At 39.7% G+C, this 26,801-nt stretch overlaps 2 protein-coding genes across 2 annotated transcripts; one reads left to right on the forward strand and one right to left on the reverse strand.

Moving 5' to 3' along the window:
* Nucleotides 1-256: 256 nt before the first annotated feature.
* LOC119739609 lies at nucleotides 257-5,828 on the forward strand. Its single transcript, XM_038214590.1, has 3 exons — nucleotides 257-549; nucleotides 4,279-4,613; nucleotides 5,306-5,828. Exons 2-3 carry the CDS (start codon nucleotides 4,281-4,283, stop codon nucleotides 5,594-5,596), a joined length of 624 nt encoding a protein of 207 aa, XP_038070518.1. The 5' UTR covers nucleotides 257-549; nucleotides 4,279-4,280; the 3' UTR covers nucleotides 5,597-5,828.
* A 4,450-nt stretch (nucleotides 5,829-10,278) lies between these two features.
* LOC119740080 (stress response protein nst1-like) lies at nucleotides 10,279-26,505 on the reverse strand. Its single transcript, XM_038215282.1, has 16 exons — nucleotides 26,487-26,505; nucleotides 24,980-25,056; nucleotides 21,671-21,859; nucleotides 20,764-20,928; nucleotides 18,913-18,967; nucleotides 18,318-18,456; nucleotides 17,832-17,985; nucleotides 17,514-17,580; nucleotides 16,633-16,768; nucleotides 15,872-16,025; nucleotides 15,211-15,251; nucleotides 14,361-15,079; nucleotides 12,801-12,854; nucleotides 11,999-12,084; nucleotides 11,143-11,268; nucleotides 10,279-10,527 (listed from the first exon to the last, which is right to left on the reverse strand). The coding sequence occupies exons 1-16, from the start codon at nucleotides 26,503-26,505 to the stop codon at nucleotides 10,360-10,362; spliced, it is 2,349 nt and encodes a 782-aa protein (XP_038071210.1). The 3' UTR covers nucleotides 10,279-10,359.
* Nucleotides 26,506-26,801: the final 296 nt, after the last annotated feature.

The raw sequence follows: 26,801 nt of genomic DNA on the forward strand, positions 1-26,801 counted from the left end.
GTGATATTTTGTGTGGCGGGTGATGCAGAATAATTTCTCTTCCGATGTCCAATCTAGGACAGGTCACTATGGGTTCAAATATCACGCTGTTGATAAAATGACACTCTGCGCCTCGCTTTTGTACCATACGATATAATATGGACCACTGACATCACACACAAAATGATAGACTGTTTTATGCTGGTGCTCAGGTAAGGTTATTATAATGCGCGGCGTGCGCAATATTCCGTTCTAAAGTCTAATGGCAATGCACCGCAGAACAATCAGTGTTCAGCCACTGGTCATTGTAATATCGCCCTGCACGCAGCAAGTCACAGTATTATAATTATCCTCCTCGACAACGCACCGTGTATACGAAGGTAACGCGTAGATATTCGAATGTCACTGAACCGTTCATAGCATTTTCATAATAATTACCCACCGAATCGTACGTGTATATAGGTGAGGTGACGTGTTGTGGTTCAATCTGCTGTCTGTCTGGCATTCACGCATCGTTTCCAGATCGTACATCGGTTTAACAATTAAGCCGATTTTATATCTGATAAAAAGGTAAGTCATTTTCGTCATACGAATTCAGAATGTTTTGTATTTCTCTTTAATAGTTCCACGGAGTCTCATAGACGAGCATCTCTTTCGTCAACTGTGTCGGCCTATTCGTCTTAGATTTCGACTCTCATCTGTGGTGGTGTCATGCAGACAGAGAGAATATGTCCTGCATGATAACACTCTGTACTTTTAGTGATCCGCTATATGAGAGGGCTGTACAGCCCCTGGGCTATCGTGTTTAGATTAAAATATTCATTTGAAGCTTGCTACAATTCTGTAGATTGAGAGAAATTTGACTCTTTTATGACAATAGCCTTAAGAAATGATCTGGTTTTTTTTTTATTTCACGCAGTAAGGAATATTACTCGGAAGGTTTTGTGCAATTTTTCCCCGATTGTGAAGATGAAAAACCGTACGTGTCATTGTCAAACTGTAAACCAATATAAACTCGGCGTTAAATGTACGAGTTTTAGTCAGGATAATTTCAATTTTACTCAACAGTTGATTCGGTTTTATTCTTCCAAATGATACACTGTTACACTTAACGGTCAGCACTGGTTTTGTTTTAAATGCTATGTCATTTTAGTCTGACAATATAAAATTGGAGCTCATTTATCAATTGATCCTTTTTTAAATGTAGCCTGTTTTCGCAAGGACTATTGGTAAATGTATAAATGTTTAATCAGTTATGTAAACACAACGGTGTTTGTGATGACAATCAGTGAGAGTTTTACCGACCAAAGTCCACAACCCAAGATCGTTGGCAAACGAAGAGCAACATTTTTTTCCATAATTGAAATTATCTTTACAAGGACATTATACCCCCTAAAAAATCTGTGTAAATTCGTTGTAATTGTATTGTGAAATTTGGCGCAGACAGTATAGGTGAGAATTTTTATTTGATTAAAAGATTGAATTGGAATTGCAAATTTTGTATTATTAAAACATATTCGTCAAATATTATTAATATTTATTTTAAAAGTATTTAATTATTATTATTATTATTGTCATTATTATTCATCCAATTGTACATATTATATACAATTTGATGAAATTATCATAATTATTGTGGTTGATTAAAAAACAAAATATGGGTCGCCACCCGCGGAGAAATTATAAATACAGTACACAATCAAAACAACTTTACATTGATACGTATGAAAATAGAGAGTAAGAAAGAAATGTGTATAATTTAATTAAAATGAAAATCATAATTTGAATGCACACATTTAAAGAAAAAAAATAGAATGGAAAAGACCTCTTTTATGGTAAGGGCAACCTGGCCAATTCTTGAAATGTTAAACGTTTGAGGCAGAACCTTTAAAATGCTGAGGACCTTTCCATGGATAGGAGCAATCTCGAAACCGCTGCATGTCCCTATCAATTAAAAGCATAGCATGTTCGACAACAGAGGCAGTGAAGGTTGGCGTCATTTAAAGCACCAACCCTGTTTAGTAAAACACTGCGATTCACCCTGCAGCGACAAACGTCAGTAAGCACAACAGATGCATTTAACGGAACATAGTTACTCATGTTTTGAAAGGTCCTGTAATGTCATATTAATTCATGTTATGTCGATCTGTCTATCGATTCATGTGAAGCGGGAGAAGAAAAAAAATCACGGCTGTCTGTTTGTTTTCAAAACGCGTAAACACACTTTTGGTTTTGGCAAAAAATAAAGTCAACTACACAAAAGCACATCTGGTTTTAACTGTGCAGTTAAAATGGATAAACGACACGGCTGTTTTTGTTCTTCTTACTTTTTCTCGAGTGTATTTAGTTGAGATAGTGTCTGACTGTGCATTTTGTTTAGATACATCGAGACGTATTGTCTTTTCTGGTGTCTTTCGTGTTTAAGTCAATTGTTGCATTATCAGGAACAAAGTGCAACAGATTACCAAATATGCAGTGGCCTCGTTTTATAGGAAACTTTGCTATTGCATTATCGGGAACAAAGTGCATTTTTTTTAATAGTAGTTTCTACATGTTACCTGGACCATAGATACACATTAGCCTCGCACAACCGTTCCTGGTACTAAGTCTACCAAATAGGCCATATATTAAGTGAATATAGTCGAAGCGACGACGCCATTTTGGGATATGGTGAGTCCACAAGGAAAGCGACTCAATTAGAAAAAGAATGTTTTGAAAAATATGTAGTTCTCTCCATGTCATAAAAATAACATTGGGATCAAGTACATGTTATTGACTAACTGTGAAAACGTTACGTTATTTGCATACTCTGTTCCCAAGTTTTGTCTATTTTAATTTTAAAAGAAGATCACGAAATTCGGCTGTCCACCACTGATCATTTACCGTTCTACAAGCTGGTGAATACCCTTTAAATACAATGAAACATGAACGTTTTCCCACCTCCATGAACGAACGAAAGCTTGCAAAGTAAAATAGACAAAAATCGCCATTAATATTTCAGGGGAAAAAGGTTTGACTTGTTCCTCATATTCAAAACGCACAATCTGACAGTAAAAACAGTGTTTCATTCTTGTCTCAAATGGTTAAATATCAATTGTATTTGAATGCCCATGTGCATAATCTGTAATACTCACTCGGCTCAATAGCTTCTAATGAGCATTCCATGGACAGCTGTAAAAATAAGTTATTTTAGTAAAACGTGCATTTCTTCTGATAGCATGGATCATTTCAGTACAGGGATTTCCATATGATATGAAGAACATGTTCTTTCTTTTTTTTTTGTTTTCATGCAGTTAAAATTTACAACCCAGTACCAAATAGACCTACATAAAAAAAAATGAGCAAAATATGCATAATGAATACCAGGATTTTGTGTTTGTGTCAACGTTTAACATAAAATATTTCAACGGCAATTTCAAAGGCTTTCAAGTGGCGGACACACTCCAAAGTTTGTCTTATCAACGCGTTCTAACTCACTGCTCCCCATCGGAAGGGGGGGGGCAACCCTCTAAACATATTAACAAAAAGGATAACAAAATCAAAGATAACTAGCTTTAAGAGTTGAAGTAACAGAGTGATATTGCACTGAATTTCCTCAGCTGTTTTTTTTATTGGTGTTAAGGAACAATAACTATGTGCACACTGCAAAAGTACTTTGCAGTTTTAGTAAACATTACGTGAAACCATTATGTTATGCACTGTGTGACGCAAAGTTGAGAAGCAAAAAGTACACACTTTTACTCTTGTAAAGCTATTCGAAAAGCTACAACCAGATTAAACATAACACGTCTGGTGAACCATTAGTGTGGTTTTTACTGCAGTTTTAACGCCGTTTCGGTTGGTAACCAGGCAGTAGATGCGGGTAGTTTTGTCGCCAAGGTCACTCGCTGACACGATAAAAGCGCCAATGTACTATCCATCGATCGCTGTGCATGTTTTGATTTGGCCATCGGCTAGTCTATGGAATATCGGCTTGCAGACAAGCGTCTATGATATTCGCGCAGATTCGGCGATTAATTATGCAAACCAAGACTGCGTCTTGACCTCAAGATTCTGACCATTCAGCAGGCGCCTTCTATCGGGTCTTCGGTAACCCGCTGTGGTATTACAAAAACTCGGCATCCATATTGATCAATCAACAGCTTAGTCAACATTTCGGGTCGCAGTGACGTCAAAGCTTCCAACGAAACGTTCTTAACTCAAATACAAGCGTCAAAACAAGCTTCCTTTTTTATTTCAAACCTCACTTCTCACCTTCAAGTCTTAACGTGAATACTTTGTTACTTTCTTTCTGTGTAGAGATGTCACAAAACGGAGCCTTCGTGCAGTCCCTGAGACCCGCCCCCAAGCGTCTGTACGAGTCTTCGGTATCCTTGGCCATCTGCCTAAAGAACCACCAGGAAGCAACATGTGCCACCAAGACAGAGACCAACAGCAACAGTTGCGAAGAGGCTGTGGAGACCAAGCCCACCCTTGCAGCCGTTACTCGGCACTACAGGCTTGGAAGGCTGCTCAGAGCCATTGCCCCACTGATCGTTCTTCAGGAGCGGCTGTATCGGCGTCTTGAAAAGAGACCAGATACTGACGCCGCGGTGAAGAAGACCTTCCCAGAGTTGTTTCAGATTATGGAAAATGTAAGTGTGCTGTCACAGTTGGCAATAAAGTCTCACTATACGCCAATTCTAACGGTTCGTTGAATATAAAATTCACTTACATGTATCTCTCAAAGCCAACTCAAATAGGCCTACAGATTGGTGGTAACATTGCCTGATTTCATAAGGAGTAGAGTCGTTTTTCACTGTGTGCCCATACTGACAAACCACTCTATAACTTCCACTTTCCAAAACCATACTAGTGGGGCATATAGGAGAAATATTAGGGGAATTGTGCCTTTGATGATATGGCATTTGGCACACAGTCAGAGTATGTCTCAAAAAAGGTATAGTTGCTGTAGGATCATCGCAGATTTGTCCTTTGAAAAAAGATGTAGGTAGAATAACAAGCAATTTTCAAAACTGTCAAAATAGCCAATATTTTCTCATAACATTCTCTGACCGTGTGCAAATGCCTCCCTTGCATCATCAAAGGCACAACCCATCACCTATGTGTGTCTATATGACGAGTCTTTTTATAGTGATAGTTCCCCCACACTTTTACGTGCCTAGCAAGGAATTGTGCTAGCCAACCGGGTTACCACGAGCAAAGTAATCATGCGATCTGTATTTCTCGTGGGTGATTCCAAGCTGATTTGTTTATGCACTATTTTCTGCTCTTCGTACCTTCGTACCAACAAACCTCATTCAATAAATCATGTCTTTCGATCTAGGAATCGAGGGCCATCCTGAAAATCTCCAGCGACTTCTCAGTGGCCAAGGAGGACCGATACACCATGGAAGCCAACCTCAACCACCTCAGGGATTCCGTGGAGCGGATAGCGGACGCCTTCCAGACGGTGCGAGACGCGCAGTACCAAAGCCCAGGCCGACTCGACAACAAGATGGCAGACATCGTGGACCAGTTACGCGTGGACTGGTGCGCCGTCCAGTCCGTGCGGGAGAGCCTACCGGAGCGGTACCCGCTAGACTTCGGTCGACTGAGCGAGAAATCCACGCCATGAAATATGACATAAAACTTTCTTTGATATTGGACGCATTTTCTATGTGAGTTTTTTTTTCGTCTTTGTATACACGAATTAGTAGAGAAGATAGGTGATGGGATTGTACCTTTGATGATGCAAGCATGGCGTACTTGGCACACAATCATAGTATTAGTATGAGATAGATATTTGGCTATAGGGCCATCACAGATTTGTCCTTTGAAAAATTATAGGTAGAATAACAAGCAATGGCTGCCATTTAAAAAAAAAAAGGAAAATTGCTTGTTTCGATCTCTACCTTTTTTCAAAGGACAAATATGCGATGGCCCTGTAGCCAAATATCTTTCTCATGACATACTCTTTGTGCCAAATGCCATGTTTGTATCATCAAAGGTACAATTCCCCCAAATATTTTCCCGTTTACATTATGAGCTATTTTAACTTCACGGTGCAGGCAGATTAACCGTGTATTAAGTCCATGGGAGGATGAAAACAGTCATATTCGAATGTACGATACCGAATATCAAGCTAAAACTCTCACATTCACTGTAGAAACGTATGTAGTATCGAATATCGAATATCAAACCAGCATTGCTGAAACCTCAGTCTCGGGAGGCGATCAGGTTGCAGTTATAGTCGTCACGGACGAGAAATTACGCCTTATGAAATTGTGCAATAAGCAAAAAGAGTTTTGATATACCCAAGGCCAGATGTAAGTCCAATTCACGACCTAGCTCGCCATAAGCATTTTTTCATTTGTTTTTAAATATTGCAAAATTGTGATTACAACGAGTGTTTTCACGTTTAACAAGGAATTTTGGATTGTGCACTTTCGTACATGAATAACATGATGATTACTATTATAGAATTGTTAACATGGGCGTACATATCCTTTGTTAGCAGAACTAAGAACAATTGGTTTTGCTTCAGTTCAGTGATTCTTAAAGCCTGGTTAAAATAATCTTACTGTAATGGATATTATGGGTAAATTGCAAAAAAAAAACAATCTTAACCTCTTTCTGATATATTCTCTAAGTTTACAAATGTAATATCTTATTCATGTTGTTTCATGCGCACCGATCAGATGTTTTAAACTCAGCCACAATGTGATTCAGACGTGTGGTCTCGACTGCAACTAATTTTAATTAAAATAATCCACGGCGCGCCTTTATCTGTAGGAAAGCTAACTCGCCACAATCAATCGGCATATTGAATGATGATGAGATCGGGTGCTTCCAACCAAAGTCACGGTCATCACACAAGCCACACATAATCCCTTTGCCTAAACTTAACAGGTGTAACTATAATTGGGAATTCACACACAAGTGCACGGCTGTGTGTGCGGAGCTCATTATTATCCGTCGATGTGACATCTGGGCCTCCCCATTGGATTTTGCGATTCTGTTTTATGTTAATGGCATCAAGGATGAAAAACACAGACCGTGCAATGCATATAGACCTAGATCTGAAAAATATTGTGTACATTTCAAGGGATACATATGAGCTAATTTGCACTGGTATTACGTGGGAGCAGTATCGTAAAGGTGCATGTATTTAAATAGTATTGTGTATATATATTTACGAATAAACATCTATTTCATGTTGTGTTATATTATCTTTTCCAGGTTGTGTTATACGTGCATACTGCTTCTAATATGTAATGTAATTAAACCATTGACAGTGCCAGTAGCCTATTATGCACTGTCATGAAAGATGCGTACATACAGTATGTCCCCCCCCCCAAAAAAAAAAAAAAATCGGTCTATTTTTTAAATAATTACAAAACCATGAAGTCAATTTTGAAAATGTTTGATTTTTGCAAATACTCCATTTCCTTGGCCTAAACACCTAAACACAAAATGTGTTTTATTTCATTTCAGTCACGCATCACTGCACAAAAAGAGGACAGTATTTTAGTTGACCGACACATATGCCCCTTGTCACGTTTTGAGTAATATATCGTACTATACATTCCAAGATGTCACGTTTCTGAATTGTAATATATATATAATGTTTATACTTTAAAAGATACAGTTATATAACAAATGTCATTTTAAATTGGAATATGAAATACATTTTTAGAGTTCGACATTTCACTTTCTGAGTATTGCTTTGTTGTTTGCTCTCAGAGTGGTTCATTGGACAATTTCCTCATGGCAACGAAATGACCTTGCCGAGCAATGTGAACCGCACTTTTCAAAACTTAAGTCAATGTTTGTTTGTTTTTACAAGCAAAAGCTTAAGAGCAGCATAAAAACATTGCTGATTAGATACCAGCACATTGTAGTTAACTAACTACCCTGAACAGGGTCATCAAACGCATGGATGACCAGAGACAATGACCAAAATGAGAAGGAATTATACTGGTATTATATTCTGAACGAACTCCAAAGTGCTGGTGCGAGCTAGCAGGCAGACATTTTGTTCAATCAAACACTAAAGCCCGCACACACATTCCCGATTTTACCGGTTTCCCGGATCATCCATCACCGGTATACGTTGTTTTTTTCACCGTTGCGGTTAGACCGCTACGTTACCATTGCGCATGCCCAATGCCGATGGGTCACATGATGATCAGTCACAGATGACCAGTCATATGATGACAACCATGTGACTTCCCTCATGAATCTGATTGGTTAAGAAGTTGCGTGCGGTGCATTTGGATCCGGTGAAATCGGACGCGAACAAATCAATGATGTATGGTTTCATTCGGTTGCCCGTTATACGGTCAGATCGGTCCGAATGTTCGGCACACAACTCGGTACGATGGCCCGATGATCTGGTGAACCGGTAAAATCAACCTACCGGTACACACAACTAATAATGATACGAATGGTATTTGAAGTTGTAAATGCATCATAGTATTATTCTTTTACTCCAGCGTTCGAACCTAATAAATACACACTCAACAGTCTTTAGCTTGCCAAATAATGCTGTGAACAGATATAATGCTGCCCCGGACACCAAGCTTTGTTTTCGATCACTCAGGCCGTGTGTATGATATGCTGCTTCAAAGAAATCTTTGATACTTTTTAATACAAAATTAAGTTTATCAAAAGAAATTAAAATCTGCTTCACAAAATAAACATGAAGTATTTTTTTTAAATCTCTGCCCTCGTTTCATACATGGACACAATATCTAACCGTATTTTTTTTCACCGCCTCAAAATAGCATTTTCCTTAAAATGTGTTTCTAAATTGTGCACCATTCATCATTAAGGAGGTTTCGCACCAACCCCTTCATTTCAACGGGATCGCAAATTGCAATGAGATGTGCTTGAATTTAATATATATTTACATGCTTCACTTTTGGGGGAAAAACAATACTCAACACTCAGTGAACTGGTTACAAGCAACCATCACGAATTTAGTTTCAGTACTACGAAGGGAACGCTCTTTTAATAATGAAAATGGAGCAAATGCGTTCGGTAGATGTGCATGATAGAGTAAAGTTTTTTTTCCATCCGCAAAGAGAAATTCAGGTTTAGAAATGACACTCTAAGAGACACACTTCACCTAATTCATTACAAAAAAAAATATTTGGGTTATCGCAAACATAAGATTTGATTGTTCAATTACATCTGGATCATGACACACACAAAAACATTCTGCCTGAGTGTGTAAAAAATGCTCTGACAGACTTCTCAGCCAAAATGAGGGGAACACTTTGTGTAAAATAACACAATCTTTACGTAGCCACTCATTTACACTAATACTATTCAATCTGTGTATAAAATTTACCATAAGCTGATTGAAAACATTTCTTGTATGGTGAGCATAGTAGAAAACAGAACAATACTCGATCAAGACAAAACAAAATAACCAACACCGGAAATGCAGTTCAACCATTAATAAACATTGGCACGCCTTTAAAAATACAGTATAATCTTGATAACACCACAACAGATATGCCATTTCCTTTAACCGGATTATCCCGCGGCTTGATGTCCACTCGGGTGGGACTCGAATCCACGACCTCCTGCTTTCTAGTGCAGACGTCTTACCACTCGACCACCGAGCTTACACAATTTTCTCTCGGGAGGTAACACACTGAGTAATCAGTGTTTATACGTCGGTGAAGGGCAAAACCCAACATTGATTTACATCACCCCGACGCAAAAGTTCCATCTTAGGAATAGTTGCACGGTAATTGGTTATCAGCTGATTTTTGCTCAGCGTATATGTATAAATTTGCTAAACACTATTTTTCATGAATGTGAAATATATATGGGCCAATAAATTGATGGAGTTAATAAGCAGAAAATACCCGAGAACCAGTACATGTAATACAAATTACACGATTGTTTCGTTGGTAACCTGCCTTTCTAAGCATGTTTTCCGTGATTAGCAGATTCCTGTGCTGAGCAGCTCAATTCAAGTTGCACATGGTCTATAGACGAATTTCAAATTAGCATGGAAACCGCGGCTCTCAGTGCTAAGTCACTGTATGCATTGAGGGCCTCTTCTTTTTTTAGTCCTCTCAACACAAGATAGCACTGTTGCCTCGGTTCCAATGCTTATTGGGAATTTATCTAAAGGGGTATAAGCCTTTTCGGAGTTCCAACTGCGCGCATTCGTAACCTGTGACAACGCACATTGTTTGTCTCAAATGCCCTTTGACAGTACCCACAATGCACAAACAGCCTTTTTGTAAAGTCAGTGGCGCGATGATGTCAAAGGCCATTTGAGACAAACAATTCGCGTTGTCACAGGTTATGAATGCGCAGTTGGAACTCCGAAAAGGCTTCTTGTAATGCTGTTCTATTCTGGCAGAGTCATCATCTTCACTGTATTGAGCAGACTTTTGATATGGATCCCCCGGCGTGCTTGACCATGCTGCTGCGGAAGATTTCCGATTTACCTATCTTCATCATCAGCATGGTGGAGACGCCTAGGTACTCGTAGAAGTCCACGGAGCCAGACTGATCCACGTCGATTTCCACCATTGCCTCCTGTGCAAACGAAAACACATTAAACTTATTACCGTACATAATTCACCAGTTGCCCACTGCTGTTTTTTTAAATAATATTCAGGGTGTCTCAAACAAAGTTGTGCAAGCAGATATCCTTTAATTTCTCAAAAACAACTTAACATGAGTATTCCATCTTGATGGAGCATATTAATTATACTCTTGTGTATAATCAGTGAAAATGCCATGGAAATTCGTTCATGCAAACCAGAGATATAATAGATTGTAAAAGGCTATGGGGTTTCACCAATTCCAATGGGATTTGCTCAGTAAGTGATATCAGTGCATCAGATTGTCACATACATCCCTATGTGAACCGTTTTCGTTTTGCTGAAAGAACAGTTACCTTTTTTGTTATCCCTGGACAGAACTTTAAAACGGTGTTTGCGTTTAAAATTTCGTAACTTAAAAAGTACATGAGCGATTTGAATGATTAGTGTACTATAAAAGAAATCTTATTTATTGGGCTTTCATATCCCAGATTTTGAAAGTGCTACATGCAGAACTTCATTGTCAAATAGGTCCTGCCATTAGGGTTTCCTTTTTTACTCACCCTGTATAAGTTTAAGCCTTCCTTTAAACGTTAGCAAAGTTTACCTTAATTTGTCTTGGCTTGTAGTAATCGGCTACCGTAGACTGGATCGCCTGTGTCATCTCCATAAAATCAAGACTGTAGTCTCCATTCGTGTCGTACTTCTTGAACTGCTGGTAGTGTTCCCGTATCTTGGAGAAATAAAAGAGATATTATCGTAATTGACGACTGATTTATCTCTGTACCAACACTAGTTAATACGGAATCGTGTTGCATGAAAATATTGTATAAAACGAAACTGGTTCCAATCAAAATGTTGAAAACGGTGATCATTTATAATTACGGGGCATACATATTCAAAAGAAATGGCATTAAGCCTCACACTTTAGATGTAATCATGCGTTTCAGTCAGGCAGATTGGTGCACAATATGATAAAATTGTTCATTTGATGATAAAAGCATAAAATTTGGCACACAGTCGGAATATGTCATGGAAAATATATTTTGCCATAGGGCCATCGCAGATTTGTCCTTTGAAAAAAGATATCATAGAATAACATGCATTGGCCGCCATTTTGAAAATTTTGGAAATTGCTTGCGATGGCCCTTTAGCCAAATATGTTTCCCATGACATACTCTGAATGTGTGCCTAATTTCATGCTTTTATCATCAAACTGAACACAATCGAATCACCAATCTGCTGTATACTATTTATGTTTTGTATGTTTGAAAAACTAAGCCTGAAAAATTTGAATTCCTGCACTCAGAGAACCTCTTCCTATCGTAAACAGTGCATGGACATTTTTAAAGATAATCTGTCAACAACTCATTTATGAAAACCACAGCACCGCTTCGCAATGCAAAGATATCGGCAGTGCATCTTTAACAGACAGAATTTCTCACGATTTCTGGCCCTTTTACCTGCTCTTCCGAGATGTGTGGGAAGCAGGTGCGTGCTGTCGCGGCGTCCAGCATCCCCGTCTCTTTGTCGATTAGTGCTGGATGGTCTGTTGAATATAAGGAACATGCTTTTAACTGCAGTCAATAGAGGAATTTCAAGTTAGCATTAAACCCGAGGCTCTCATTGGTTAACCATTTTATGAAGTGAGGACTTTTTCTAATCATCTCAACAAAAGAGAGCACTCAAGTTTTAATGATTATATGAAATGGACGATATTCAACATGTAATCATGTATTTGTACCGAAATCAAGACTTCAGTGTTTTCTTTCAAATGAGCACAAACTAGTCAGAATACTGCTATGTAGAGTCGCTAATATGCCTTTATTAATGTCGAAAAACAATAAAGTCGGGGGTCTTTTCATAGCATCATATTGCTTGCATGTTGTTGATTAGAAACACTTCATGGAACCTATATTGCTTTCATGCTTGAAATGCTATTGAATTTATATTACAGTTGCAAAATAGCCAAAAGTGTCATCGAGTCACCAACAAGTAAATATCAGGTCATGACAAGTCAATCACAAGGCACTAACAAGTCAATCACAAGTCAGTTACAAGTTTAGTTTCAAGTTAATCACAAGCCAATCGCAAGTCAATCACAAGTCAGCAACATTTTTGAATCACAAGTCTGGCTGGAGGTAACAGAAAATTAATGTTTATGCCACAGTTCACTCGAATATCTTGTCACCTGACTTGAGACTGTCACTTGTAATTGACATGTGACACGACCACAACTTTGGATGATAAAACAAAGCGCCAAACCTTTCCTGAAAAAATGTGCGGCATTCAAGCTGAAAGGGGTCCCTCGCTGTTTTCCTGCGGTTTTTTTTTTCAAATTGACGTGAGTACGCAGCAACGACACCACAAAAGCCACATGGGGAGAGGTAACATTAAAAACATAAAATAGCAAGCAACAATAAATAAGCTCACCATAGAGCACGAGCAATGAGAAAACAAAGATGATGTTGCACACATTTTAAATGTTAGACATCACATAAAAACATTACAAAAACACACTTTGCTAGACATGCACCGTTCATGCGCATTGATGACAATAAGCAAAGCAACCAACGTTTAGCACTACATTTCGAGTCAATCTTGCCGTTCTGAAAAAAAATATATCTTCATCATTTGTCAACACGCTGTAATTTCATCTGATGGAAAGGCTCATTTGTCAAAAAGCAATTTGCTCTGGACATAGTACACGGTTGCATAGCAAATGTAATCATTACTTTTGAGGGAAACACGTCCGTGTATTTGTACTTCCCTTTAAGGGTAAGGTTGTACTATAAATAATACTACATCGCCAATACAATTTGTCTGGCGAAAATGTTTAACACCTGCTGATCGTCATCGCAACCAACAGCCAAGTTTGCAATGATAAAACAAATCACTTTTTGTGTTAAGAACCCAGAATTTGTATGTGCTTTTCAAAACTTGAAAGTAAAACATAAGCTTAGATCTTTATAACCATTATAGCTGCTTTCAAGCGATGCAGTATACACACAAACATGTACACATAAGAGTATTTCAGATTTACCGCACTGCTTGCCATTGCGATGCATAAACTACAATCGTATCATCCCAGTAAATATGTTAGGGTCACCGATGTGAATATGATACAATGCTGCACTCAGCAAACGGAGGCAAGTGGCACTATAATCAAATCAGGTTTCCCAATGAATATTTAAATTGGTATTTCCGAGGAGTTATGGAATCAAACGACCATACTGCAGTATGTGGAAGTATCGGAGAACTGCGATCATGAAAGCGAGGATAGCGTAACCAGATGGAATAAAATGAGACATGGCTTCTGTCTATTTGTCCTATCAATTGGAATGTACAAACAGCTGCGGTTAAATTCAATTGATATATTTTTGGTAAAGACAGTCATGTCACTTCAGACACGAAACCAATTATTTCAACATATGCCCTTTATGTTATTTCATGCTGAGCGATAGGGCCCAAACCCATGAATGTGATCTTTGAAATGGCACGGTTCTGTCAGTGATTTGTTTTTTGTTTTGGTGGATATTTTTTTGAAAGTACATGTATCTAATTGTACTGCTCATAGCAAAAGATCGCAAATTTAAAAAAAAGTTGTGCCTCAAACAAGCAACGAGCAATACAATACAATGTATGTTATGAAAACCAACAAATCCACTGAACAATAACATCAATATTAAGCGGTGTTAAGGATGAATTGCATTTTTTAATGCGGCTGCTGATTTTTTTTTAAACACACTGCAATCGAGAGAGTAAATATATGAGCAATTAGAAACACTGAAATCTAAACAAAAAAGTGGAAGCTTAGTCGGATACCTTTCTCGAGATTTAATTCCCCATGCCCAGTCAGGGTACTCTTCGGCTTGGGCTTGCTGTCTTGGGCAGGGTTGTCATTTTCCTTAGAGATGTCCTTGTTCCCGTTACTGGCCTGAAGCTTACCCGACCCCCGTGGTTTCCTCGCAGACGCCATGCCGTTCCGTCCTCCGGGACTCGGACTCCTTGACGGCTGACGAGGGACGAGTGTGGACCCGGACGTTTCCCTGGGACTCAGGGAAGCAGGAGGTTTGACAAGGGCGGCCAGGTCTGGTGGCACGGGCGATGATACTGCCCGCCGTCGTAACGACGGACTCCGCGAGGACTCCGAGACCGAAGTGGTTCGGAGCTTTCGGGCGGGGTTCGGGCTACGTGCGGAGGTGTTCGTGTTAGGGTTCGGGGCTTTCTGGGAGCCACCACGCGGGGACTTGGTGATGAGACCGACCTCATCTACAGAGATCTTGGCCCTGCCGGACGGCGCCCTCCTGTTGGCTGCTCCCGTTGCTGATGCCTGTCCGTTTATTGGCGGGGTCTCGATGAGCGGCACCGTCGAGGCCCGGCCCAGGGATGATAGGGCAGGGCTGGAGCTCGGGTGGGGGAGCTCAAGGGACGGGACGCGACGTTGGGGTTGGGAGGGGCTATCCGGGGGACTGGAGGTTGGTGACGTACTGGGGGAATCTCCTATTGTTTCAAGATGGCGATTGACGACAGGAGCAAGTATGCTTGGACATTAATTTAAAGAAAATACCATTACATTAGATCGCCCGAACAAAATAAAAAGTTGAAAACAGATGTATGTATATTAATTAAAAAGGAATTAAACAGGCTTTTTAACACATTTTTGAACACTTACCTCGGCCTTGTCATTCGTTTGACTGGATGTGCCACGATATCCTGCCAAAAAAGATAAAATTGTTCATTCAATTACATTTTTAAAGCTACAGCGAAACTCCACAGTACATTCATAGGCCTTGTTTATCTCTTAGTGGTTTCAATGTCTTGTCTGTATGGGGCGTTTCGATCGAGGACTTTTTCGTCGACTAGTGTTTGATTCGTGATCTACCAGGCATGAGAATGAATTTCAATGTAAAAAAAAAGCAGGAAACTTGTGAAAAAGAACGGAAAAAGACGTAAAATCAGGCCATAAAAAGGCCCCCCCAAAAAAAAAAAATAGGCTCGAAGTAAATAAAAACGCGGAAATTTGAGCAACAAAAAACAGGAATTCCTGCTTAAACAGGAAGATTTTCATGCCAAGATCTAGGCATGCGCACCAACAGAAACGTGCGAGCGTTGTTTGTTTAAACGACATCATGTCACATTATGACATCATTAACCAGCGATGCCACTGGCCTCGGCAGGCCAGTACTGAATGTTCGACCATAATAGTCGAACTACGGTTGACTAGCTTTAGTTCGACAGAAGTTAGTCTATTATATAGTTCGCAATGAAAGTTGCTCAAAGTTGTTTGGTTATACACCGCCTACATTTGTCTAGCAAAATCACGCAGCTTTTACCTCTGGAAGAGCAATGTAATGAAGGGGCAGGTCTGCTTTGGTGATGTCTAACCGTGCCTCTTTAGCCCCTGTCAAGATGGCGTCCAGTATCAAGTTCATCTTCTGCATGTCATCCTTCCTCAGTCTCCGTCCTTCCTGCCTCTCTCCCATCACCCTGAACAAATCAACAAATGAGTCTTTAATCACAAAATCGAAAAACAATAAAACGATTTGAGCTGGAATGTCATTGACAAATTGAACACAAACGAAGCACAGATCAAGAGCAAAATGTATTTAGTTTCTTTGGGGGACGGGATGACATTATTTATTGTGAACGTCAATGTCTGTGGATTAGGAATAATGTGTTGAATAAATATTACAAGTGCAAACATTTCTGCTCAGAGTTCTTAGAATAGCGACTTATACAGAAAGACTGGGAAAAAAAACTACAGAAGGAAATCTGGAAAAAAAAGTCAAGAACTGCAGTCAATCACAATTCACCCACGCTCACGTTAAGGGCAAGAGCTATTCAAATGAACAGCGAGAAACTTCAGCTACTCCAAATGTATCCGGCGTTACCCGTGGCCTGAGTTCTGATTATTCTCAGGATGGACTTGTACTAAATGGATTTCAGCCTGAACTAAAACAAATGCAACGGACCCGCATAACCCTTGTTAGTTTGTGTGCAACATTATTGATCTACTAGGTTTTTCCCATGCATGCTTTACTGAAAACTTGGCGAACATTTGTAAAGTTGGAAACCACTACGTATGTACACTAACCTAAAGTCCCTCTGAATTCCTTTGATGCACCCCACAATGAGCCTCTGTTGATTGATCAGTTCCTGGTCCAACCTAGCCAGGTCGACTTCCTTGGTGTAAAGCTGTCGTTTCAGAGATTCTACATCGGCTTCCATCTCTGAAAAAAAATAGACAAATTAAAGGGAAAATACAACATTTGCAAACATCAAAAAATAAAACTACCAAATCATTTTGAAATACCTTGCTGGACTGTTAGTGAATGACAGTGTAAAGCATCCTGTAAAATCATGGCACCTGGTGTACTGTCATTTTCAAGAAAAGTGGTATTTTTGTATCAATTTCCAACGCTGATCGGCCGATCAGCGTTGGAAAAAACTGGCTTTTTTTCAAATACTGGCCCCAGTTGACCATCGCACTTGTTTGCAATCGATTACACACCTATGAACGGGTACAAGCCAGCTAGACTGGTTCCCTGACATAACAATTCCCCAATATATGTAAACTGCTCTGTTTCTTCTTAAATGGAGTCAGGGAACCAGACTACAGGAAAAGTATTGTTTTTCTTGGTTTTTATAGCATTTTCGAACCCAAAACCTCAAAAAAGTCAGTGTAACTATATTTGCTATATATTTCCGACCCCCCAATTCCATCCATTTCTGAAAATGACAGCAAAAGCAAATGATGTATATTCCCTTTAAATGAGATCCGAAATAGTTATTTAATTCTGATGCATATTGTCAAGTCAAAATTGTTTTAAAACCTTTCAAATTGTGTATATTACAAATCCCTTCAGACTTTTGAAGGGTCAACACTAACGATTCTTAGTCATGCAAATTTAAAGTGATGCAGTGATTTAATCCTACTTGAAGAAATTTCAAAATGTGAAACTTTACAATTCGTACCGTCCTTCGAAGCAAGTTTGCTGACGATGTCCTTCATTCGTTCTAATCTTACTTTCTCCTCAAGGTCCTTTAAACAAGATTGACAAAAATACTTTTATTACAAAAACAATTACAAAGAAACATATTACAAGTCTCGTCTGCGGCGCGGTATTAAATTAAATAAAAACAATACAATTTACTATGACTTACAAAAAAGAATAGGGCCAACTATAACTGCGCGCGAAGTGAAAGCAAGAAAAACCAGTACAGTATCGATACTGTTGAAAGCATTTAGTTAGTAAAGTAAATTTTTCCAATTGCCAACCAAAGTTGACTAACTTTGATTCGTCGATTGAGGCGGTCTTTCATATCCTCGTGAGCTGCCCGTAGCTGCGTCAATTCTCGCGTGAGGTTCTCCTCTCGCTGTCTGCTGCCCTCCAGCAGCTTGGCCTTCTCTTTCTCCCAGAGCTGGACTGTTCCATTTCTTTGTAACCTGTCCGAGGAAGGAGTTATCAAGATATTTACCAGACAGTTATGACGGCTGTATATATACGAACTTTAGGCAGGCACTCTATTTGAGTCTTTACATGTGGTTAAAGACAATTGAAACTATGAATAGAAAACTCTAAACTCTGAATTTTGTCTCTGAAGATAAAGAAAAATGGTGAAGTAATCGTGAATGGTGAAATTTAAAAAATAAATATCTGAGGATTTGCTGCAAGTTTCCAAAAACCTTCCTGGGTCTTTGGCCGTGCTTTGGGATCAGCAGTTTCTAAGCCGCAGCGAAATTCCTATACACACCTACTCTGAGCTCACAGTACTTACTGAGCTATGATGTCTTGTTTTTCCTTCAGCTGCTGTTGCAGCACTCCTTTGAAGTGTTTCTCGGAGCTAGACGACTCGGCAAGCTCCTGGTGTTTCCATCGCAGGTCGGCAGTCTTTGTCTTCTCCTCCGCTAACTTTTCTGTTGAAAACAAACAAAATACATATTACACTCATTATTTTCCTGAATGTGATCAGCAAGTCTGGAAATAATACGAAAATAGTTAAAGGAGCACAAAACCCCGACCATAGATTTTGAGGCCAAATCATGTAAAAAAAGAAATATTAACGCATTATGCAGTTGTAAAGTGCAACATGTTACAGCTATTTAATCCCAATGCGACAAGAAGAGTTTGCTGTTGTCTTTTATGACCTTTTTTTTTAACATTCCCACTTTTCGTAGAATAGTTAAGCACATAAATGGTGGTGTTTACAACCATTTCGAGTAAAGAAAATAGCACATTATGATAATAATTTGCATCGAGAAGTAAATTCAATTTTGTTTTTGTTGTATTTTTGTTTTATTTAAGGTCGCTGAAGATGAAAAAAAACAACTATTGAAGAAAACGATTAATTAAGTGATATTTGATAAACGTACTCTGTAAATCTTTTACATCCAGCTGGAGTTTCGATTCCTTCTTCTGGGCTAATTCCTTAATAAGAAAAAGAACACAGTTAAATATAAGACATAACTCTAAAAAAACACGAGAAGAGAATATGATGCTCCACAACATGAAATATATCGTACGGCAGCCAGCGGTGATATAAACTGGCCGAGGCTGAACAATTAAGCGCATGAATATGAGTATTTCACGGCCATACCGCTCCAACCCTGATTATATCAGTGCGTTTACCGATACGATTATACAACAAAATGCAGATGCCCCGATTTGGAGATGCATTGGTCTTATCCGATCGAAACCTATTTCCACATTGTATACATGTACATGTAAAGGACAAAAAGCCATCATCAATGGTCTTAAATATCCAATTTAGAGGCCGAGAAAATGTCAATCAATGTTGACAAAGGACGAATCGTGTGCCAATCAATACTAATGTATCCAAATTTCACCTTTTCCATATGTCGCTCTATACGTGCGTTTGACACTATTACACTTCTCATTCAATCCTCATTCAATTCAATACTAAACATAACAGCAGGATGTGACTAAATAGAACAGCTGGTGAACCGCAATACATTAAATGATTGGCAACCTCATTCAATCCTCATTCAATTTAATACTAAACATAACAGCATGATGTGACTAAACAGAACAGCTGGTTAACCGCAATACATTTATTGATTGGCACATACATGTAACTCATCAATAGTGTATGACACGGCAACAAGTGCATGAAACAGATGTTATAGACCGCAAAGTGACAGATGATTGTAATCTGCCCTCTGGTCGATCTCGCGATGACACAGATCAGTCGGCGACTGACTTTTCAGTATCTGAATCTTCGCCTGAGCTACGACAATCGGAAACAAACTAGTCGCTGATTTTTTTTTTGCTAACTGAATGTAACAGCGACAATATGAAGACGATCGGCATCGGTCGGCGCTCAAAATAATCAACAGTCGCAAGAGTAGAAACATTTCAACTTCTGCGAAGTGTTTCTGACGGGCGGAAACCAATCGCAATCGTGTAGCCAATCAGCGTGCGGCACAAATGGCCGAATTATGGCGGTGGGATGTCGTTTGATTGTAATCAAAAAATGACGCAAGCGGTTAGAATTACAGTCTTCCAGCCATCGACAACAGAACTACTGCAACCTCCTGTTGAATGCCTTTAAGACTTTTTCTTCTCCAAGTCCTCCTTCTTACACTATCCAACTGCGATTCAATGTAAAACTGCCAATGGGTTCTTTCGGTCAATTGAGTTTGGTATCGATCGTTTTCGCCTCACAAGTCACGGGACAAATAGGATTGCACGTTCGTTTGGTGAATTTTTTTTTTTTTTACTATTAATGATTGATGGATGTTGAAAGTGTTTGTAAAGATACCCAATTCCACCTCATTCCTGAGCAGAGGAATAACCACGAGGGGCATGGGGGAGGGGGAGGGGGCACGTTCTCCCAGGGGATGTCCGTGCCCCCGGATGTCCCCCTCCCCATTTAAGAATTGAACAAAAGAATATATGCATAATTTGCCTTCAGTGCCCCCCCCCAAAAAAAAAAAAAATCTGTGCATCCACAGGTGCCCCTCATAAACCCTGGTTATACGACACAGATTCCCTGAGACCTTTTTGTGGGGGGGGGGGATTTCATTTTCTTCTATCGAGCAAGGATAAGTCCGTAGGTTTGTGCGGTACGTAATAGGTTAGTGCCAAAGAATCTTTTGTGAAAGATTTTAGGTTCTTGGAGGAAGCTGCACAATGTCAACGTTTCAAGCAGTATGGCGTGCTCGTCGTCATGAGACTAAAACTCTGTGACTGCAGTTACTCACCCGTAGTCTGTCGTCAAGCGCATCCTTCACATCATCCAATTTGTCCGTAAAGTCCAGGAGGATTCTGGCAATGTTCCGCCCTTCCCGAGGTTCGTCAGACGGTTCGTCAGACGGTTCGTGGCTGTCCAAGAAATGCTCGCGGATGCGGCTCCAAGAAGTGTCCTCCTAACAGCCCAAGAAAGCGAAGTATACGGTTACATATTTCTCAAGACAGTGATTGGCAACCGAGTTGTCAAGGCAGATACAAGTAGATTTCAATCGTAGCAATTATACCTGTTACAGGCAAAACCTTGCAAAAGCTTTCGTAACTTCAACTACAAGAGCAATGTTTTATACACATAAGGGGTTTAAAGAAAACTGTTCAATATTTTGCTTCAGTAAAAGCGGTACACATCAATTCGGTATTTTTTTTCACATTGACGTAGCCGCACAGAATTTAACGAAGGGGGAAATAGTTTGGGAAGAATGTACAGTTCAGATTAGATCATGCAATTGCCAATTTAACGCCTTGATTATAAAAATTAATTCCTATATTGAAACTTTAAAGTGACTACTTTAAAGTTTTCATTTGATAAATTTGTAAAAACGTCTGCAAACTTCACAATATAAGACAACACCACTATTGTTTCATATACGTAACAACAAACTGATTGAAATAACAACAAAGTAAGTTTGCGGAAACACCAGGTGAAGTTAATCTCTTTTGCGAGTTTGTGATGGTTCTGAGAAGAACCGGTTGTGAGAGGAACCATCACAAACTCACAAAAGAGATTTATTTCACATGGTGTCTCCGCAAACTTCTACCTAGCTGTTTTCCCAACCATGCAAACGTTCCATTCTTCTGCTTGAAATAACTAGAACAGTTTGTGAAACTGATAGCACAGATTTTAAATAGTGGATGCCTTACAATTTCTTGAAGTTTCTTTTTAACCTCGGCATGCTCGTTACCGGAAATTCCTCCTTTGTCGTCCAGCACATCGGCGAAGGCATCCAGGACGCGCGAGATGCCGTTCCGGAGCTTGTTGAGACGATCCCTGTGGAACACCAGCAGGGACGCGGCCCGGTCTGCCGCTTCCATTCTACCAACGGATCGCTGCTGCAATTTACATAGAGAAGAAAAGGGTCATATCGCTCAAAATGTTCATAAGATTAATCATATCTTTAGCTATGACGAGCACAACCATTCAAAGCTAAACCATGTCACAAGTTGAAACGATTTGAAGCTTTGCAAGGAGAAAAATTACACTTGAAATATCGTGTGTTTTTTTTTAAAGTACAGTTTACCACGAGCCAATATGGCCCATCAGGCCGGCGTTTATTTCCGGTTTCTTTGGCATGAAACGACTGGGAATATTTCTATTCCTCCCTGGATGGGATGCTAGTCCTTCGCAGGTTACTCCCCAGCTAATGCCGGTGTAGCATAAATTTAGGTTTTATGAAATACGGACTCATTGGTGGTATTGCGCATGCTCATGCATAGATTATTAGGAGAGGGACCGGTCACGTGAGAGGGTTTAACCAATAAAAGGGAAAAAGAGTCCGATTTTCATACGAGTCCGATTTTCATATGACACCGGTACCCATCAATACTCCTGGTAGAGAGTGGCAAGTGGGGGTGAAGTACGTGGCTTGCCCAAGGACACAACATATGGCCAGCAGCTTGATTCGAACCCCTGACCCTCTGATCATGATTCATGAACCCTAACCACTTGGCCACATACCCCCTCACACTTGAAATATGGGTAGGTGTAAGTATGAGATAATGGGTAAATCGCAAGAGAGACGCTTCGGTCTGTTTTTCCTGCAACAGCCGATAGGCGTGACATCCCAGATTACATTTGATCGTCTAAATTAATTCTCGTCGTTGTGTCTTCATCAACTACATTGTATCTTGTTGCATCGAATGCCCTCTATCGTGCCCCCGGTGTCACCGGCTTAAACACCGCCTTCGTCGTTAATATCGTGATTAGTTTTCAACTCGGTGTCTACTTTTCCTCGCTCATCAACAACTCTCATCGTCGTCACATTCGACAACCGTTGCATTTGGATGCGACTATAAATCCGTAAGGTATAATGGCCTTCTGTTACCTCTTCCTATAATGTCCTAGTCCAGAAATGCTGAACCCGAGTCCCTGCTGAGTGACTTCACAAAGTATTAAAATGATTCCATCAATCAAATCTCAATCTGCTACAACTGCGAGGCTGGAGGTGAACTCCGACGGGAAAGGCAGAGTGATCGTACAAAGCTCTGGCAAGGAATTGACGGAAGTGCGGCGTTTACCTCTGAACAAATTGTAGCTGTTTGTCCGCTTTTCAAACAAAGTTTCGGCAAGAAGGGCAGGGTAGGCAAAAATCAGGACGAAGTTCTTGTGACGAGTCGACGAGATTTGGCAAAGTACATGCGCTTAAAAACGACCCTGGTTGCGCAAAAACATGGAATTTATCAATTCCGATAAACAATCTATCATAACGGTCAGTCATTTCTAGGTCGCTTTTGTTCTCTTGTACATTTATAATTTGGAGATAAGCAGACAGAAGTCGCCTTGTCAATCCGGGGAGATTTTCTTTACTGGGGGACGCATGACTAATGTGTTTGCATTCCTCGGCCTATTCAATTCACGTAAACTAAGAACATAAATGTAGGCCTGTATACGAGATATCTACAGAAACTAGGCCGGGGGTTCATCAAACACTCAATTTGTGAATTACGAGAGAAACACAAAAGAGGGATGTTTGCCAAATCAAACAGCTCCGTCAAACCAACATGATTAGATCTGACGTTTATGAGGACTAAACAATGGCGAAGTCCAGGGTTCCTGAATTCGGTACATTTTTCAAATTTATATGTATAGGCTAACTGGCATTCCACACTCAGACATAGGCCTATATAGTATAATGTGCGTAAACCCAGTGGGATGGAGAGGATATACCCCCCAGGGGTGGGCCACTGGATCATCCCTCTCCCTCAGAATTTTGTGGCGAGAAACAAAAAACAACAGATGTTGAGGTTATCTTGTAACTTTTCAAAAGTCAAAATTATTAAAAACGGAGGACAAACAGTACAAAAGCACCGTTTGATGTAAAGTTTAAGGAGGTATGCGCGGAAATTTGCATTAGATGATCATTTGTATCAAGAACAGCGCTCCCTGTTTTCATCGAGTTTCCCTCCCCCTTCCCCGATTTTCAAATGTCCACGGCCGGGGAATTTTGGTCAACCCCCCCCCCCCTCATCCCCCACTCGCCGACACGGATATACGCAACTGCACATAGATATCTGATTGCGGTATCATCATGGAGGGCCGTCAATCATCATCATCTATCAGCATATCGATCACGTGACCAGAAAGAGGTGAAGATGACGACATTTCTTAGCAAACTGTTCAGGACCGAGCATATGCGTACTACAAACACAATTAGATTTTGTTTTTAAATTAAATTGTTATCCCTCATTGACGTAATGTAAAAAAATATGCTGTCCATTTCCTTTTTTGGGCTTTAAAGGGAAAAACCTTCTCAAACTGTACTCGGGAGAGACTCGAATTTCAAAATCTGCTGCATGGTGTAAATGTCTATACATGTTGGAGGTCGTGGTTCAAATCCAACTCTATTGCTTTAATAGTCGAGACAATTATTTGGATAAAAGAATGGAGGTTCCCAAAAGAACCAGAGTCTGTTGTTTAACAATCAAGTGCGAGTGCACAATAAGCTCTGGCCGTGTTAGACTCAAGCGAAGCTGACGTTGCGAGAAGTCTTGCATGAAATCAATCAAAATGATTCCTGCCAAAGCTTAAGAATGCGACGCCGATGTTACATAATTATGGAACACCATAGTCATTTTTCAGGACAGACAGATAGACAGCCCGACAGCCCGACAGACGGACAGACAGACAGACCGACCACCAAGTGACATGTAGAAGCTCCTGCCAGAGCTTAAAAATCCTGACTGTTTAGAGTAAATGTTACTCTAAATTTACGGCAGAAAATACTTTACGAAAAGAACCACTTCAGCCGAACTGGAGTGAAAACTCGATATTTTCAATTGGAACAAAAATTCACTCGTCTTTCTCCTAGTTTTCGTCGGATAGAGTGACTTTTCACTCAAATACAGTGACCCATTTTAATCTTAGGAAATAATATTAATGGAACATTTGATCAACCGCAAAGTTTATAGACGGTTAATAGAATTTAAGATGATGAATTTTTGGCGTGTACTTACGATCTCAAAGACTCCAATTTGCCAGCGCAACTGAAGACAGCAAACTGACTGAATGCTCTTATTAGAGATGATACCCCCTATATGTAATTCAATAATTCTTAGTCAAATACGGATACACCTGATACGAGCTGTCTAAATGCTGAGGGATATAGATTACTTTAGTTCCGGGATCAACGAGGCGACGAATTATACGCACCAAGGAGCAACTTTTATGGAAGGTCACCACCAGGACAGAAACTCAGAATCCGTTCATTTACACCTGTTGCTATTTACACAGATCATAACATGGAAACAAATAATAAAGCAACCTAGTTTCATAGAAAAGGAACAAGCGAAAGCACGGGTAGACGATACCAACGCCTCCCCTTCGTTTAATTTAAAGAGCAGCTTTCTATACTGACAACCGGCTATTATTTTTAAATATATGAAATAATGAGATATTAGTCTTCCAGCCCTTATGATTTGACCTAGTCTGAACATTTGGGACTCTCAATACTAGTGTGTATGAGCATGGATGTAGGAATAGAAAAGTATTAACCTTCCTATGCAAACATACATTCTGTGCCAAGTTGTACTTGCAGTCAAAATCATAGCTACATGAAAATCATGAAAGGGCTGTAATAGATGTGACGTCCATCGATGTAATCACCGTATCAACCCAACACTTTAATTCATTTAATATTAAATTTACTCAGAAAATATCAACAAACCATGCACACTATTAAGTTACGATATTAATCCCCCCCCCCCCCCCAAAAAAAACCTCTATCTTCCAAATGGAAACACACACAGTATGCAATACCTAATGTTGGAAACTAGAACCCAAATGTTGGAAACTAGAGCTCAAATTTTGGAAACTTGAACTCATCTCAAGAATTCAAGTAAAACAAAACAAAGAATTTACTATTCGTCTTACGCCAACCTATTTAAGTTTCTGGTATCAGTATATCACATCAAAGCAAAAATAGTGACAATTTTATTCTGCTTGGCAATATTCATATACGCTACCATGAAGTTATACACGTAACTACACTTTCAACAACTATGGGAGAACAAAGGCACTACAGTATTTAGGTCAAAAAAATACTTCAACAAAAGCCTTCCACACAATGAAATACCACATCAATTTGATGTGAAATCATCCAGAAAGCAAATATCGAACGGATGGTGTTGTAAAAGTGAGCTTTGTTTCGCTAGACAACTTAAGCCCCAAAATGTATCAGAGAATCTTCGCACACAACGAAACGTCTTCGTGACTTGAACAAAATGGGCAAACAATAATGTTTATGTTGTTCGGTAGGCTAATTACAATCGTTTGCATTCTCCGCTTGGCAGTGACAAAACTACACATTTCTGTGACACTTTTAATCAATTTTACAACCACACAATTTTCTTTACAACCATACTGTAGAGCTCCTCCGTTTGGAGTAGGCCTACACCGCGCAAGTATTGCGGATGCCCAATCGAGTGTAACCCCAATAGTTCACCACAATTTCATCATCCTTACCTGTGAATTGATAGTTCATATAATGCACTGGTGGTTACAGTTTGTCTTCAAGGGTATATGTAATATCCATCGACTGTTTCGACACACCATTTCTTTCACAGGTGCGTGAACGTCCACATATCACCGACAAGGTGCACAGCGTACAGCACTCTGATCGACCTCACATGCCGATACACGCGATACAAAGCTTCTATATAGTATTATCGATTTTACCGCGGAAGCGGACAATGATTCAAATTCACTGCAACAAAAGCGAAACAGCATTGAGGATGGGCAATTGAATTGCCGTTGCCAGCCACTGCGCCTATTAAAGTA

The sequence above is a fragment of the Patiria miniata genome, unplaced genomic scaffold (genome assembly GCF_015706575.1).
Source record: "Patiria miniata isolate m_02_andy unplaced genomic scaffold, ASM1570657v1 HiC_scaffold_4, whole genome shotgun sequence".
Taxonomy (NCBI): domain Eukaryota; kingdom Metazoa; phylum Echinodermata; class Asteroidea; order Valvatida; family Asterinidae; genus Patiria; species Patiria miniata.